The sequence below is a fragment of the Xiphophorus hellerii genome, chromosome 20 (assembly GCF_003331165.1).
Source record: "Xiphophorus hellerii strain 12219 chromosome 20, Xiphophorus_hellerii-4.1, whole genome shotgun sequence".
Lineage (NCBI taxonomy): Eukaryota > Metazoa > Chordata > Actinopteri > Cyprinodontiformes > Poeciliidae > Xiphophorus > Xiphophorus hellerii.
This window is the reverse complement of record NC_045691.1, coordinates 25,484,964-25,501,362: the sequence shown is the minus strand read 5'-3', so window position 1 is coordinate 25,501,362 and position 16,399 is coordinate 25,484,964. Positions and strand designations below refer to the sequence as shown.

General features: G+C 40.4%; 2 protein-coding genes across 5 annotated transcripts in view; both read left to right on the top strand.

The window, feature by feature from the left end:
- ndrg3a (ndrg family member 3a) overlaps nt 1-7,820 on the top strand; it is a 60,357-nt gene extending 52,537 nt beyond the window's left edge. For 2 of the 4 annotated variants that reach the window (XM_032548953.1, XM_032548954.1), the window contains 6 exons: nt 63-114; nt 193-240; nt 333-368; nt 734-785; nt 3,836-3,874; nt 5,518-7,820. In XM_032548953.1, coding sequence (XP_032404844.1) covers nt 63-114; nt 193-240; nt 333-368; nt 734-785; nt 3,836-3,874; nt 5,518-5,702 — 412 coding nt within the window. In that variant the 3' untranslated portion in view covers nt 5,703-7,820. Of the gene's footprint in view, nt 1-62; nt 115-192; nt 241-332; nt 369-733; nt 786-1,204; nt 1,231-3,835; nt 3,875-5,517 lie in introns of those variants that run through there. The other 2 variants (XM_032548955.1, XM_032548956.1) reach the window with 2 other exon arrangements.
- A 2,499-nt stretch (nt 7,821-10,319) lies between these two features.
- sla2a (Src like adaptor 2a) lies at nt 10,320-15,707 on the top strand. Its single transcript, XM_032550654.1, has 8 exons — nt 10,320-10,822; nt 11,409-11,488; nt 11,583-11,682; nt 11,761-11,847; nt 12,171-12,274; nt 13,942-14,094; nt 14,182-14,302; nt 15,136-15,707. The coding sequence occupies exons 2-8, from the start codon at nt 11,416-11,418 to the stop codon at nt 15,257-15,259; spliced, it is 762 nt and encodes a 253-aa protein (XP_032406545.1). The 5' UTR covers nt 10,320-10,822; nt 11,409-11,415; the 3' UTR covers nt 15,260-15,707.
- The last annotated feature ends 692 nt before the right edge of the window (nt 15,708-16,399 follow it).

The following is a 16,399-nucleotide window of genomic DNA, read 5'->3' as shown; positions in this document are numbered from 1 at the left end:
GATCTGTGTTTTGCATCAGAGCGCAGCGTGACCTTAGATGTTTTTCTGTTCATCCACACCAGGTGCCCCGCCCTGCTGGTGGTTGGAGACACGTCACCTGCTGTCGAGGCTGTGGTAGGTCAAAGTTCATCAGAAATGATCATTTAAATAATTTGCTGTTTCTTCTTTGTTATCAACGTCTATGCGTTTCAGGTGGAGTGCAATTCCAGGTTGAATCCCATCAAGACCACGCTGCTAAAGGTGAAGAGCGTTTGCTATTTCGAATCGGTAAAACTCAAATCAATTTTAGCTTTGAAATTCATGTTTTAATAAAACTGATATTGATTCTTTAGATGGCTGACTGTGGAGGCTTGCCACAAGTTGTGCAGGTTAGTTAATTTTTTTTTTTACTTTTTAGAAATCCAACATATCACTTTTTTTCTGAAGCTGAAGCAACATTCAGCTTCTACGCAACACAAATCTGGAATAAACTTTCAGAAAACTTTAAAACCGCAGAAACACTGACTGCCTTCAAATCAAAACTCACCTGTTTAGACTTGCCTTTGATTCATAATAACTGGAACATTAATCAACATATTTGTGTACTGATGATTTTAATGATAGCATCTGACAAAATGTAACGTTCGCTGCTTGTTTCATCATTACTATGTTACGTTTTTATGATGTCGAACTCTGTGAACTGCCTTGTTGCTCCAATCGGCTTTAGAGATAAAACTTGACTTTCTCTCTGCAGCCCGGGAAGCTCGCCGAGGCGTTCAAGTACTTTGTTCAGGGCATGGGATACAGTAAGTAAACAGCTGTCATTTTAATGTGTCAAAGGTCTTTGAAAAACATCTAAATATATGAATATATATAGTAACTCGGGTTTGAACCAGTTGACTCTGTGGTCACTTTCTAGCTGCTTTTCGATGACGTTCTTGTGGTTCAGGTTCGCCTGTGTTTACTTCTTCGGCTTCCTGTTGACGTGAGCGCAATTACAAAAGACTCCTGAACTTGGTGGGGGTTGTTTTTTGTTTTTTTGTGTGTTTTTCTCTCTCCCTCTCATTGCTGCCTGTTGCTAAACAACCCGGGTTTTGGTGGAGTGGGTTGGGTTTTGTCCAGGAGAGCATGAAAAGAGGCACGCTCTCTGCGCCCCCGTCCCGGACGGAGCGGCCTGCAGGGGGTTCTGTTGGTGCTAACATACTTTCCTCTGTGCTCTTTGCAGCGTGTGCCACTCTCAGCTCTCAGTAGGTGAGGTTTGTGTCTGAAATCACACTCAGAGGTGCTGAACAGCAATTTGCTTCCTGCTCGGCACAGAGTGGGTGTTGAAAATGACCCCTTTTTTATTGTTCTTGGTGTGGTTTTTTTTTTTCTCTCTCTCTCTCTCCCTTTTAATTCTCAACTGTTTACTGATGCGCTCTCTTTTGAGGGAGAGTCATAGTTAAACAGGCTTTCTGGTTTTATTGTTTGTAGTTTTGGGGAAAAAAGAAAAAGATTGAGAGTGTGACCTCCGGGCGGATGACTCGGTCTATAAAGTTCTGCTTTCCTTTCTCACACAGATGGCATCTGTCTGCAGTGGCCTGCAAAATTAGTGATGAAAGTGAACATTTTTACATTTTGTCACGTTACAACAACAAACCACACTGTATTTATTTATTTTTTTTTAGATTTCATGTAAAAGATCAACAAGGGTCATCAAGAGAATAATAATATACTTTATTGATCCCCAGGGGGAAATTGCATATTTGTTGACAAACTACTCCAGTTAAATATTAGCAACAATTTGTGATATTTATAACACAAGTGTGAAATTAATATTTAAACTACAAGTACTTTAAATATGAGCTAAATATAAAGTAAATAAATGGAAATGTGTGGCTCTTTAACAAGTCCAGAGGGTAGTAGTGCATAACTGGGAAGTGCAGAGAAAATTATACTTTTTTTTATCATATTTTTTGCAAATAAGATAAAAAATGATTAAACAAATTTATACTCAGCCTCCCTGATTCAACGCTTTGCAGAACCACATTTTGCTCAGTGCACACCTACACCATTCCTCTCTGCAAAAAAATGTTTCAGTCTGATTGGATGGAAAGTGTCTTTGAGCGAGCTGTTCCAGAATATGAACACGCTCTGAGCTTCGGCATCCGCCTGCAGCTCTGGAGTTTGTTGTCCAGCTGGAAGGTGAAGCTCCGCCCCCTTTCTCAAGCCTTTTGCAGACTCAAATAGGTTTATCTTCAAGAATTATCCTGGATTTAGCTCTGAGTGACTCTGCCACCACCATGTTTCACTGTGGTGTGGAGATGAGTGGTGGTCAATGTTTTTTGGCCACATGTCAGTTTTTAGCACATAGTTCCCTTTTGGTCAGAGACCAAGAAGACTTTCTTTGCGCTACTTCTCCATAAAGACTCATTTTGTGGAGTGCTTGACGAATTATCGTCCCGTTGACTATTTTAGTAATCAAGTAATCCATCTATTATTCTCATGATTAATTGTGTAATCAAATTAAAAAGAAGTATCAATATCAGCTGTAGATATCAGCCCAAATTTTCATATTTGTGCATCTCCAACAATTACTTTCCTGTTTCTTAGAAGATGAACCTGTAACAATAATACAGGTTTATGTCAAAATTCCACAAAAATCTGAAATTATATTCAATGTAATAACATTAAAAAGCTACATATTCAAAAACTTAATTTTGTGTGTGTTTTACGTGTATACTCTAGTTTGTAGTTTATTCATCTTTAGTCAATTTAATCAATGAACACTCACTTGGCATTGCCTTTTTATAGCTTTAGCATCCATATGAATGATGGGATCTTTGTCACACAGAAACACGCATGTCAGCTTTGTACATATTGCAGCTTTGTACATATTGCAGCTTTGTACATATTGCAGCTTTGTACATATTGCATACATTTGGTAGGGAATTTATTTTCTGGTTCGTCTATAAAGCTACACTCGTTAAGCGTCAGCTACAGCTTCCTGCTGTTTTCCTTCTATCTGCTTCACCTGAAAACCCTGGAAAAAAATGACAATTATTATTGTCAAATGTTATGCTAACAGCATTTAGCCTTTGTTAGCAACTCATCAGCAGAAATAAGGGCATTACACACTGTGCTCAACAGTGAAGCATAATTAATCAAACCTTCATGGCAGGTAATTTGCCTCTAGGTATTTTTTGGGTTGCTTCATTTTAAATGCACAATAACGTGCAAATAAAATCCGAATGAAAATAAATCCGAACCACACTTTTCCGTTTTTTTTTTTTGCTCATATAAAAGCAAAATGTTAATAATTTTTCTTTCCACTTGCTATGCAGCTCTTTGTCTTTTCTTTTCTTTTCCTGTCAGCCTGCCACATTAAACCCTCTGCAGTTTGATGTTACGTGACAAAAAGTGAAAACACTTTTTTGCAAGGCGCCGTATGAGTGAATCTCTTTAATGTCACTTCTCTTTTGGTCTCTGCTGCTCTCAAACTCTTCGCCGTGGGAGGAGCTGGCGTGGCGGCGTCGCTTTAAAGGCCATCCAGGCCACCTATCGAGTAAATGTCACTGCGGGATTAGAGCAGATTAAAAAAAGGGCGAATGTGTGCAGAATAAAACTTCGGCACCTCAGTGTGTTTCCCCCTCATTAACACCTCGGGGCAGCGTGAAATGCAACAGGAAACGGCCAGAGACGGCAGGAAGCAGCCCTCGATGTGTGCACACATACTGTGATTTCTTACCTCTTGTTGCCAGGCAGCTGCTGTTTGTCCTCAGCCACCGCCAAGCCTCCTCTATAAACAAAAAGATGCACCTTTTCACTCCTCTTCTCCTTTTTCTCTTGTCTTTTCTTCTTCTACTATTGCCCTCAGTTCCCTACGTTCTCCTCAGTCACCTGAGCAACGAATCAGGTACTGGACTCTTCAGCAGCTCCTCCACCAGGGGGCGCTTTGAACCAAAATGCTTCTGCGGCGCATACGTATGTCAAACTCAAGGCCCAGGGACCAAATCCGGCCCGCCTTAGCTACTGATGTGTCCCTCTGGACTGCAGGGGGACACCTATAATTAGCAGTTGTTTGCTTAAATATTGTTTCATCAATCAAAGCAACAGTTTTTATCTCTATACGGCCGAACTGCATCAATCAGTCCCTCGAGTTTTTCGCAGTCGCAAAATCAACAGATCTTCGCACTTTTTCGTGCCACTCCATAATTGTGAGTTTATTGCAACTCTTCCACAGTGGTTGATAAACAATGGGTTAAAGTGATGCTAACTCCCACCTGCAGGTGGCAGTATGTCTTACGTCTACTACACTGCTGCCTCAGCCTTTACTGATGTTAAATTATAGTTTATGATTAGTATGGAGAGTAGCAAAAAAGTCACATTTACTGAAATATAAGCTCAACATTTCATGCCAATATTTCTAAATTAGCCCCTCAAATTTTGGTTGGTTTTGTAATTTCATTTATTTTTTTGCAGTCATGAAATCCTGGAGGGACTGACCAGGGTGAAAAGATGTTCCATATTATTTACTTTTTAAGAAGTGCTTATTGAATTCATACATGGCTACTTATTAATATTTTTAATATTAAAGGGGCAATATTTTTGTAAAATCAACTTTTTTTGAGTTCCTTCAGCTCCTTCAGACTAGCCAGCAGCAATTAGCAAACACCTGCATAAGCGTAACGTCACGTCTAATGATATGGGAGCTATTTCTCAGTGAACCACTGGTAAAAATGTTGTTAAAGGGTTTATAAAGGAGCCATGTTGTGATGACTTCCTGAAGGTGGAGTTTCAGAAAAAAGTAGGAGTTTCTTAAAGAGACAAAGGCCCAATTTCAAGGTGTTAAATTACAAAGTCAAATTTCTTTAAGTCATATTTGGTATATGCAGCATTTTGATAGTAACTGAAGGTAACATAGTTACTTGATTGTGCTGTAAAATGTCACTTTGTGCCTAAAAAGCACATAATACTGCCTCTTTAACAGTTTTAGTAATACATTCCGGCCCAAACGGCCCTTTGGGACATTCATTATCTTGATGTGGCCCCAAAATGAAAATGAGTTTGACACCCCACCCCGCTCCGTTCTGAATGTGAATGTGTGCAGAAGGCTCCCCACAGAGCTCTGCTAGACGTTTTCCAGCAGCATTTTCAGAAGCTTCTGTATTACATTCTTCTTCTTCTGCCTGTCGGAGCCCGGCGCTTCCCGTTAGCATGTCCTCGCTCCGGCGTCCAAATACTGCATGACCCGCTGCAAAATGCCGTGCTCTGTTGTGCCGCATTGCTTGTGTCGTTTTATTTTTTTTCCCCTCCCCTTCAGTGGACACGTTCAGCAGTTCTCAGTCACACGCCTTTATTTAATTTTAGCCTGATTAGTCGTTTTATCTGAGAATTGCTTGCATGGTAAGCACTTTTCTTTTTCTGTTTTTCAGTTGTTTCTGTATCCCTGCTTCACTCTGGTCTCTGTGTTGATGTGAGTGTGTGTGTGTGAGAGTAGAATATTAACATCTATTGTTTGTTGTTTTTTTTTATCCTCCTCCCTCCTCCCTGTTTCAGTGCCGTCAGCAGGAATGACTCGCCTGGCTCGCTCGCGCACCACCTCCTCCTCCAGCATCACCTCCATGGAGAGCAGCCGCAGCCGCAACAACATCAGCAGCCTGCTGGAGGGCAACGCCGCCGCCACCGCCGCCGGGGCGCTGGACAGCCAGGTGGCGCCCCAGACCATGGAGGTGTCCTGTTAAACCCCACCCCACCTGCGTGCGCACTCCCACAGTAATTTATACGCCACTCCCCTCCTCCCTCTCTTTTCTCTCTCATCCTGCTCCCAAGCTACTCGACGCCAGAGGGAGTGTGTGAGTGTGTGTGATTAGAAAAGGAGGAGCTAATAAAAAAAATATATTAACAGATGCATATTAGAGGATATGTTATACATATATACTGTCAAAGTCAACATACTAACATAAACGATGAGAACATTCAGATGTTGTATATTTAAATGTTTGAGTCAGCTGTCTAACCTTGTATTTATTTTTTGTTTTTGTTTTAAGCCTCTTCAGACCTTCATTGTAGAAATTCTCTGTTCACTAGAGCTTCTTTTATTTCATTGTGTTTTTATTTTTTTTTTAAGTTCTTACATGGATTTTCAGCAAATTGTGTTTCTCTTTGTAAACCTGCTGCAACGCAGAGGAGTCACAGAAGGAAGCGAGGGACAAAAACATGCGCAGATTCTTGTCGGGACGCAGGTTTGGGATGTGAAAGATGAGGCCGCGATGAATCATTTTAAAGGTCTTTCCCGGATGGGATGTTTTTATGTGGTGCGATAAAACTGAAAACAGGTGTGCTCGAAAAGGCTCGAGTTTCATTTGCGTGTTTTCAAGGTTTGGAACGCGTTTCATTTCATCTAAAGTTCTTGTCACCTTTTTTGAAACTAAGCGCAATCTATAGCGTCTGATTAAAAGTCTGAATTTGGAGAGCATCATTTAAAGTTGAAACTGACTGGATATTTAAGCATAGTAAAACGACGCTTTTTTCTTACTTTCTGAAATTAATTCTTGTTTTATGTTACAATTAGCAAAATAATTTCAATTTGGTAAATTCCATAAAACTTAGCAAGATTTTTTTTTTTGCAACTTAACCCAGTCAGATGTATGAGACGGAGACATTTGAAAACATAAAATTTAGCTACATTTCATCTTACTTTGTCTCTGCTGTAGAATATAGAATACCATCACAAGCCATTATTAATAACTGTAATAAATTACATCAGAGGGTAGCAAATTGAAATGGTTTTTATATTGTTCTCCTCTTAAAATCTGGAGCTGGAAAACTTTGAAAAGACTGAAGAAGTGCATGAACTTTCTGCGAGAAAAATGGGCGAACTGGAAAAACAAACCAGACATTTTGTTAATCTAGCCTTTAAAGCCAGATTACAGAGCATTAAAGCAGGGGTGTCAAACTCCAGTCCTCAAGGGCCGCTGTCCTGCATCTTTTAGCTGTGCCTCTACTGCACCACACCTGAATAGAATAATTATGTCATTATCAAGGCTGGGAGAACTGATCTACACAAGGAGGTGGTAATTAAGCCATTTCATTCCAGTGGTTTGTACCTGTGGCACATCTAAAAGCTGTAGGTCTGTGGCCCTCGAGGCCTGGAGTTTGACACCTGTGCATTAAAGGAATCTTGTTTAAAGGTAGCAGTCAGGAGAAGGATACAAGATCTTGCAGTGCATCATTTGTATACCATGGTGACAAAAGCGGGTGGAGGAGGATCGCTGAGAGGCCAAAAGTAATAACAAGAGCAGCTTGTGTTCTCCATGCACTAAGAATGTATTATTGGTGAAACGGTTCCCAGTGTCAGCCATGTTTGACTGAAAACCTTCACTTAATCAAGTAAACGTTTTTTTTTCTCTTCCTTCCATCTCGCCAATTCATTGCTTTTCAGTTGAATCGATGCATTAAAGATGAGGGGAACAAAGTTGTAAGAATGCATTTAGGTCTCATTATTTTACACCACATAAACCGTAACAGGCACACGTTTGTGAGCCAGCAGAGGAGCCGCATTTTGACGGCAGATAAAGTGAGGCAGATGTAGCACAAGTGAGATTCCCCTAGAAAATGTCACCGTTTAGCTTAGCTCCTTGTGATCAAACTCAACGCCTCCATCTTTTTCTGTAATTCTTTACGCTCCGTGTTGATGTTTGTGTTCGGGCTGAATGGATTTTTCACTGACGCTTAATAAACAGGTTCAGGTGTGAAACGCGTAGCAGTCCTGTCACGTATAGGGGCCAAGAACGGCTTCTCATTGTCCGCTGATTCAGCTCATTTCTACTACTACTGAATAAAAAGCTGCGAGACGAGAACATGTCTGGTGTTTTTCTGTTTGCCTTTATTTTGTATGTTTCTCCCAATAAAGTGGAAGAGGAGCTTCTTCATTCAGCTGGCAGGAGAAAGGCAGCCGGTAAGTTCTAGTACTTTGTAGTGTTGGTGGAAAAACGAGGTGACGGTGGTGAGACTGTTTCCAACCGCACATGTTCTTATTTCCTTTCTGAGTGATAGCTGCTGCTGTCACAGATGAGGCCGTCTATTTTTAGCACGCAGCGATAAAAAACAACAATGATCAGCTGCTTTACAAAAGACAACGACTTGAGAGGTGCAGAGTGGAACAAAAACAATGTATCTGTGCATAGGAATGTTCTAGTTTCTCTTTAAACGTTATGCAAGCGCAAGAAAACACTGCGTCATAATGTAACGCTGTTAAGATTGATCTTTTTTGGGGACGTCAGTTAATGAAGCCACAGCTTACCAGCTGTGGCTTCATTAACGAATCAAACCCAGTTTCCTCTTTTTTTAATTTAATTTTTCAACCCTTGAGAAATATTTGTGCAAAAATCATTCTGTTAACTCATTCATCAATATTTTTAGTTTACAAACAGAATAAAAATTAGTCAGGAATCAGAATTTACCCTCGGTTCTGGTTTTTAGCAGGGTGTACACGCATCCCACACCTTAATATGTATTAAATTGATTAAAAATGTAAGTTGGCATTAAATGCGCTAATCAGGTCTTAAATTTTGTTGTGTCAGCACTATTTAATTTCGTATTCTATGTAGTTTTTTTTTTTTTTTTTTTCCTCGGAGGACTTTTCTATCGGGCAAAACGTTCTTAACTTTAGCTATTCGGTGATTCAAGGTGGTCAAGGCCACAAACAAACACTTAATATTCATGTATATGGTTAAGGCTACTGATAACAAGCTGCTAATACTGGCTTGCTATGTGGTTAGCAAGCAAACAACCGACCGTTAGCAGCTAGCATACGGCCGTTTAGCCACTTGCTATGTGGTTAGCAAGCAAACAAACTGACCGTTAGCCGCTAGCATACGGCTGTTTAGCCACTTGCTATGTGAGAAGCACAAAGCTGCTGTAACGAGCTACAAAAATACCCCAGAAATGTCTCAGTTTTGTCCCATTACATTTGCTCATTTCTTGTGTTAAATTTTACTAAGAATGGTTTTACAAATGGTTTTTAAAAAGTGAAAAATGTACTGGTGAAACCTTCGTAAAACGGTTTGCGGAGCTGGCCAGAACAATACTGCTTCTGTTGCATCGCACTTGAATCTGATGATGTCAGATTTTCTAAGCTCCGCCATTAGAAAATCTGACCTGTTCCATGAATGTTGCTCTGTTATGGAATATTTTTAATGGTGATAACCCAACTTTCCATCTGTGCTAACAGGCTGTTCTGGTGATTAACTCCAGTCTGATCTGTTCTTCTATTTCTTCCGTTCACTGCTGTCGTTTTGGTTCTTAAAAAACTCCGAGCAACTGATTAAGAACCTCAAGATTTTATCACGCCCCCAGTACCAGTGAAGATGCCTTTTCCGGCACAAACAAAAATGTTATCGTAATATTTTTCCTCGCTTTTATAATGCACAAGTAGAAACAACACAGCCACATTGAATTTCTTCTTAATTTTTCAGTGACCTTTCCACTTGGCCTGCATCTTTGTTTAATATGTAGTAATATGGAGAACAGGTGTAATGGAGTCAGGTTTGTAGGCCGCCTCGCTTTACAAGCAACACATGGTGTGGCATTGGAGCAGTCCAAATACAGAAACCATCATCCCTCCACATAATCATCCAGGGTGAGATTTAGGTCCCTTACTATAAAACCTTCCCACTTCCTGTCTCATTAGTGCTAAATAAAAGCCTCCAGGACCTTTCAAAAAGCTTTTATTAATTATTGTGCCAATGCTTTAGATTTCTTACAAAAGTTGTTATATGTTGCGTCAATATTTCAATATAATTTCCCCTAGCAGATAACTGGATCACTGAGAGATGTCAAAAAAAAAATTTAAAAAATCTATTATTTTACAGGAGAGAGGTTAGGGTAAATTTTTACACCTCTTTACTTTTCTATTTCACAAATAGTCTTACTGGAAATATTTTAGACGATCCAATCTCAGAATAGTTTCTTCTTTTTTTAGATACATTTATGAAAAAAATTATATATATATATGTATAAATAAGTATATATAAATACATAATTTTTCTATATTTTTCATATATATGAAAAGATTTATATATAAATATACTGTATATATTTTTAAATTTTTTTTTCATATATATATTTTTTCTTTTTTTACTTATATTTTTTACAAATAAGTTTTAATATTCTTTACCATTCCACTATACAATATGAATTTCAGAGTTAAAGCTTCTATAACCTCAGGATTATGGTGAACTTTAGACTGATGAGAAATGATCACTTCATGGAGTCGTAGGCTGGCAGCCCGACGTGATTCTGCAGGGTTCTGGCTCTGTAATCAGAACGTTCCCATTTAATCAGCAGCTGGGTTTCAGTGGGCCGACGGAGAATCATGTAATCTGGCCGCCACATTTGGATTCCAACGACTGCTAATGAATTTTTGTCTTTTTCTCCTTGAAATTATGTCACCAGATCAAACCACAATAGCACTGCGAGTGCAAACACCACTTGCGCAGGCGGGGCGGCTCATTCCATAGACATGCGGTGTGTTTCAGAGATCTGCACTGGATAGAGAGCAGCGCTGCAGGGCGCTCTGAGTCAGATGTTCGAGCGTCGCACGTCACAGGAAGCTGGAGATGGAGCCGTACATAAAGGCGAGGCGGGAGACCTCCTCTCTCTTCAGTCAGCCCACGTTAGAAACAGCTGCAAAAACACAGCTGCCTCCAAGAGCGCACATCAGCAGAAGAAGAAGAGGCAGAGCTCAGCGTCACTTGCATTGAAAGGATTTTCTTACAGAAGATAAGGATTTATCTGCAAGCATTGTCTTTGGATATCACTGCGTCCTCTTAATAAATTACTGGAGCAAGAAACAAACTGGGTAAGTTCTATTTAACTGGAGACTTTTACCTTTTTTTTAGATTGCATGTACACTGCTCAAAAAAATAAAGGGAACACTTAAACAGGTGTTTAACACTTAAAGTGTTCCCTTTATTTTTTTGAGCAGTATATTATTGAATTCTCTCATGATAAATAGATGAACAGTAAATGCGCTGTCTTCAGTGCATTTTGCAGTTCGTGTCATAAGAGGAAAATCTTCCTCTTTTCTAGCCTTCGAGTTGCATCAAAGCCTCGCTCGCTCCCTCGCTTACATGCTGCATGGAAATTTAACACAGGATATCACCGGGCTTCTTGTTGTGGTCGGGCGCCTTCCTGTGTCACCTCGCGTCTGTTGCCTGCTTACAATAAACGTAGAGTCCCTATAGGTGGCCACGATTTGCTGCACAGTCATAGCAATAATGAGTAGGATGAGGAAAATGAAATCTCCATGTTTCCCAGAATGTCTCATTAAGTTCTCCACTTCTTCTTCTACTTCTACCTCTTCTTCTCTTTGTTCTTCTACTTCTATTTGATCTTCTTCTACTTCTACTTCTTCTTCTACTTGTTTTCACAAATTCCCAAACCAGTTAGAGGATGGGCACCTGCTACACCAGATGTCAGTGCAACCAGACAGTCCTCGGAAATCAGCCTGGATCTGCGACGCCAAGTAAGCTCCACTCCCGAAGCACGCAGGAGGACAAAAAAAAAGTAAATAAATTAAATAAATGAAGGAAAACATCGACGAATCTCGTCTCTTGCAGGACAACAGGAAAGTGTGATCGTCTCTTTGTACGACTACCCAGCGTTTGAGCGCACAGAACTGACCATGCACATGGGGGAAAGGCTGACCATAGTGTCAGAGTAAGTGTAACTCCAAACATCATCCGATCTGTGCTTGACGGCAGATTAGTGACAGACGTCTGTTCTCTCACGTCACAGCGACGGTGATTTCGTGATGGTGAGGTCCACGACCACCGGGCGCGAGAGCTACGTTCCCACCAACTACACGGCGATGGTGACAGACAAGTGAGTGACGTTAAGACTTAATAGCCGTACGTGTGAGAAAGCAGAGGGAACGTGAAGAGAAGAGGGGAGTTCCGTGAGAGGAGGTTCTGTGTAGGTGAACTGCGCCTCGGTGGAGACAGACATTTGGAACAAGATGTCTGCTCTCTCTGGTGACACAAACAGCCTCCAACAGTTTCACTCCTCCTCCTCCTGGGGGGGTCAATCTTCTGTCATAGTGTTCCAGTGGATTTTCCAGACCTGAAAACATTAACCAAATGTTGCAATGTAGTCTCATCTTGTTGAATATGTGGGTAATACTTTTGTTTTGGTTTTTTTTGCGGCAGGTGGCTGTACACGGGGATCAGCAGGTATAAAGCAGAGGAACTCCTTAAACATCCCAGCAACCAGACTGGAGCCTTTTTGATCCGCGAATCAGAGACAAACAGAGGTTAGAGCTTTTTTTTTTTTTTTTTTTTAAATAGTAAACTGTATAATAAACATATTTAATTTAATGTAATAGCCTCTGCTGCGATGTATTTAATTTGAAAGTACAACTTTAAAGAGTTTGAGGCCATAAACAGCTCTGTTACGGTTATTTTGCTAGTCGGACACTGAGACAAATAGATTCAGACCTGAGTTGGGTTAACATGCAGGGTTGACCCAGTACACTGAATATGAGTTGCATTAAATAATGTTCAGCCTGCCATAGAGTGGCCTTTATGTAAATGGAATACTCTGTAGGATTTGTTTTAGTTTAAATTTGTGTTTACTAATCGAGAAGGTTGAATTTAGATCCTAAAATGAACTCTCAAAATGGAAACGTTTAAAATTCTTGGATCCTTATGTTGAACCACGTTTGTGAGAAAACTTGAAAGTAGAAACAACTTTAGCCTTTTAGCTAGCTACATTAACTTGATGACTAATTCTTTGGTGAAAGTGTGAATATTGAACACAGCCAGCACTAGCTTGCGCTAACCGCTTAGAAGCTGAAAGGCTAATTAATGTTTAAAGTGGTGAATGTAAGCTGGTCAGTACCCACTGACATTAACATAATTTTACTGCATCATTTTACTATCTGTTCATTTCTCATTTCATCCTGTGGGAGAGTTTCAGTGTAGACTCATCAGGTTGTCAAATAGTTAAAAATGGCGGCTCTTTCTGGTTTTTCTCTGTCCCGACTAACTGACTCACAACGTCTAGTTGAAACTACACAACTTCTGTCCCAGCACCATAAATCCAGCATTCTGCTTGAAGAAATAACTCAGCAGTTTATAAAATGCAGACATACACATGAAGGAACTGAAATACTTGCTTTTTTTGTTGAAGACAGAGAAAACATAAACAGCTTAGCTCATACAGGAGTAGCGCTAATGCAGCCAGATTAGCAACTGAATACAACAAACTTTTTTTATTTTTTTATTTTTTTTACAATCAGTATCTTTACATTTTCTACAGTATATTGCATATTCTTTTCCTGGGATCCAGATGATCCTAGAAAAAGAAGCACTTAGGGTTCCTTGATGGCCTTGAGGCCCAAAAAGCACAAGAAATTTTATAACTCAGGCTGAAAATTGTGCATGTTACAAAAACACAATTTAAATATGACACCTATTTATTTACCTATTTATTAAGGAAATAACACTCTCATCAACCTTTATGAAATGTTTGCTGTCAGTCCCGCGCTGATTAGAAACTTGCGTTCTTCAATTAAGAGAATTACTTTTTAACAGATCCCTATTTAAGAAAAGAATCGGAGCGATTTCTAAGTAGCTACAATGTGATGAAAGCAGAATGTGAAACAATCGAGCGTGGACAATATAAAATAGATATTATTGGTGCAATGGTGGCTGATGAATAAACAGGAAGTGGGCCAAAAACCAAAGTTCTGCCCATTGCTCCATTCAACTTTTGACCAGCCCTGCTGGTATTGTAACAATCTCTTCTGGGGGCAGAATCTAAATATTCATCAGTTTTTTTCTATCACTCAACTCATCTATGTGTTTGATAGTTTATTTAAAAAGTGCAACAAAGGGATTTCAACTCCAGGGAAAACAGTACAAAAGTCCAAACCTGTGTATTTTAACAGCTGCGTCTGTGCGTGTTTTCTGCATTTAGACAGCTATTCTCTCTCCGTCCTGCGGAGGACCGGCTCCTCAGACCTGAACCCCGTGAAGCACTACCGCATCTCCCAGCTGGAAAACTCCTGGGTCTACATTTCTCCAGGTCTCACATTCCCCTCCCTCCATTACCTGGTGGAACACTATTCAGGTTTGTGCTGAGGTCCTCGCCCTGTTTTCTCACGTCATCGCAGCAAAATGTACCTGACTGACATCGGCGCGATTCTTCCTTCCACAGAACTTCCAGACGGGCTGTGCTGTCGACTGACCGTCCCTTGCTTCATCCAAGGGTTGGATGAGCCCAGACCGGTTCCCACCACCGTCAGAAGGCCGACCATCAACTGGAGGGAAATTAGCAGGTGAGAGGATCAACTGATGGCTGTTTTTGCTGGCATTGCCTCAGAGTGCATTGGTTCAGTCCAAGGTCATTAAAACCAACAAAGTAACGAAAACTGAAACTGGACCCATGTTGTGCATTTATAAAACTAAAACATACTGAAATTATAAGTATAATATTCTTCGTTTTTGTGTTTATGAATCTATTTCTTAGCCTTTCGAACTGGTGAGAAATTGATTATTTTCCCCCTCACCCCCCGCCCCCCACCCACACACACACACCCACACACACCCACACAGACACACCCACACACACACACACACACACACACACAGTTTACATCAGCTGGTGGCAAATTCAGACGGTTGCTCAGCAATAATTGAATCCATTATTTTTTAAACCATGACTAATAAAAACTAAACTAAAACTAGGCAACATTTAACTAATAATAACCAATGAAGACTCGCAAACACATTAAATCTAACTAAATTAGACAAGCAAAAAGTCACAGCGACATAAAACGAAACTATAATGAGAAACAGAACTATTACAACCCTGGTTCAGTCCGACAGTACTGCATGATTTAGAGCTACGCGAACCGATGCAGAGGAGTTTGAAAACATGATCAACGGGGTAGATAAGGCTGCGGTTGTATTGACTCGTTGCTATTTGTATGCTTCACCGCCATGTTCGGTCTGAAGAAACTTTCCTGCGCTGGGTTCAGATGTGTGACTCTGTGAAGTTCTACTTTATTTATGATAATTGTTTTGCGGCATTTTTTTTTTCTTTCTCGTCAAGCAAAACCGAAGCGATTCAAACCCCTAAACCGTTTTCCTGTTCTGTTCCATTAAAAAGGTCCGTGGTCCTCGGGAGGAAGAGAACCGAGTCGGACAACTCTCTGGTGAGCGACGGGCTGAGGGAGGCCATCAGCTCCTACCTCCAGTTAACAGAGTGCAAAGATCACAGCTGGGACACGTGAAGGGAAGCCTGTGTGGTCAGTTTGGGGGAAAAAAAATCAACAAAAAAATGAAGTCCAACAAAAAGAGTGAAGGGAATTACTGCTCTGGGGCTGCTGCAAGCTTGAGCAAACCCCTGAAGATGGTCCTCTGCACGCCCAAACGCCGTCTCTGAGGATTAGTCCCGGAACAGAAGCGAGGCAGAGGCACTACACTGCTCAGAGACCAGTCAAACTGTCGGCCATTTTTAGTGCCAGGCGGACGAAGCACAGAGGCAGAGGATGTCGGCTCCGAAGAGGCGATGAATGTTTCACCTAATTTATGAAGATTTTAACTTAATATTGTTTGTTAACATTACAGCAATGTGATTGTATCTGAATGTTGTCGCTGTTGTCTTGTTATTTGAAACTAATATAATCTATACGCTAACAATAAATAATTTACACCAATAAAAAACACATATTTACAAGAGTTTAGAGCTTTTTTTTAAAATTTCATATGATTTAGTTTAAGGATTCCAAAAGTTAGGTTTGGGGACTGACAAGTCAATAAATATGAGTCCTCCGAGGGGCGGAGCCAGGGTGTGGCCATGGCAACCATTGGTCACCTCTGCTGCCATTCCTGTGAAGTGATTGGTTAATTCAGGTAAGTCGGTCATGAGCAGAGCAACAAGCAGTTCCCCTCCAAAACAGGTGGTGGCAGCAGTGATGAAACCAATAAACTCCTATGTTTATTAATATAGTAAGACCTTCAAGAAAATATTTTCTGTCTTTAGTGAATTATTTTGAAAATATAGATGTTGTGCTCTGTCGCGGCTCTGGCGCCAATCAGTTGTTGGCCTCCCTGAGTGAGTAACGGTCCCAGCCCGTCACCCCCATGAACATTTTCTAGCTTCGCCACTGCTTCTAGAAGTTAAGAACAAAAATGATAATTTCTCTGTTCAATGTTATTTTGCTCATTATATTACATCATATGCATTGATATTTGCTTCACCAATTCAAATTCAAGCAAATTTGAAAGTAAAAGTACACAAAAGTCCAGCACTAAAAAAAAAAAAAATCATAGGCCGTAAAACATCAGCGAAGTCTGTAAAAAAAAGAGAAGAAAAACGAAGACAACAACGTAGAAGAATGGATGCATGAGCAATAAAAAAATTTCACTTT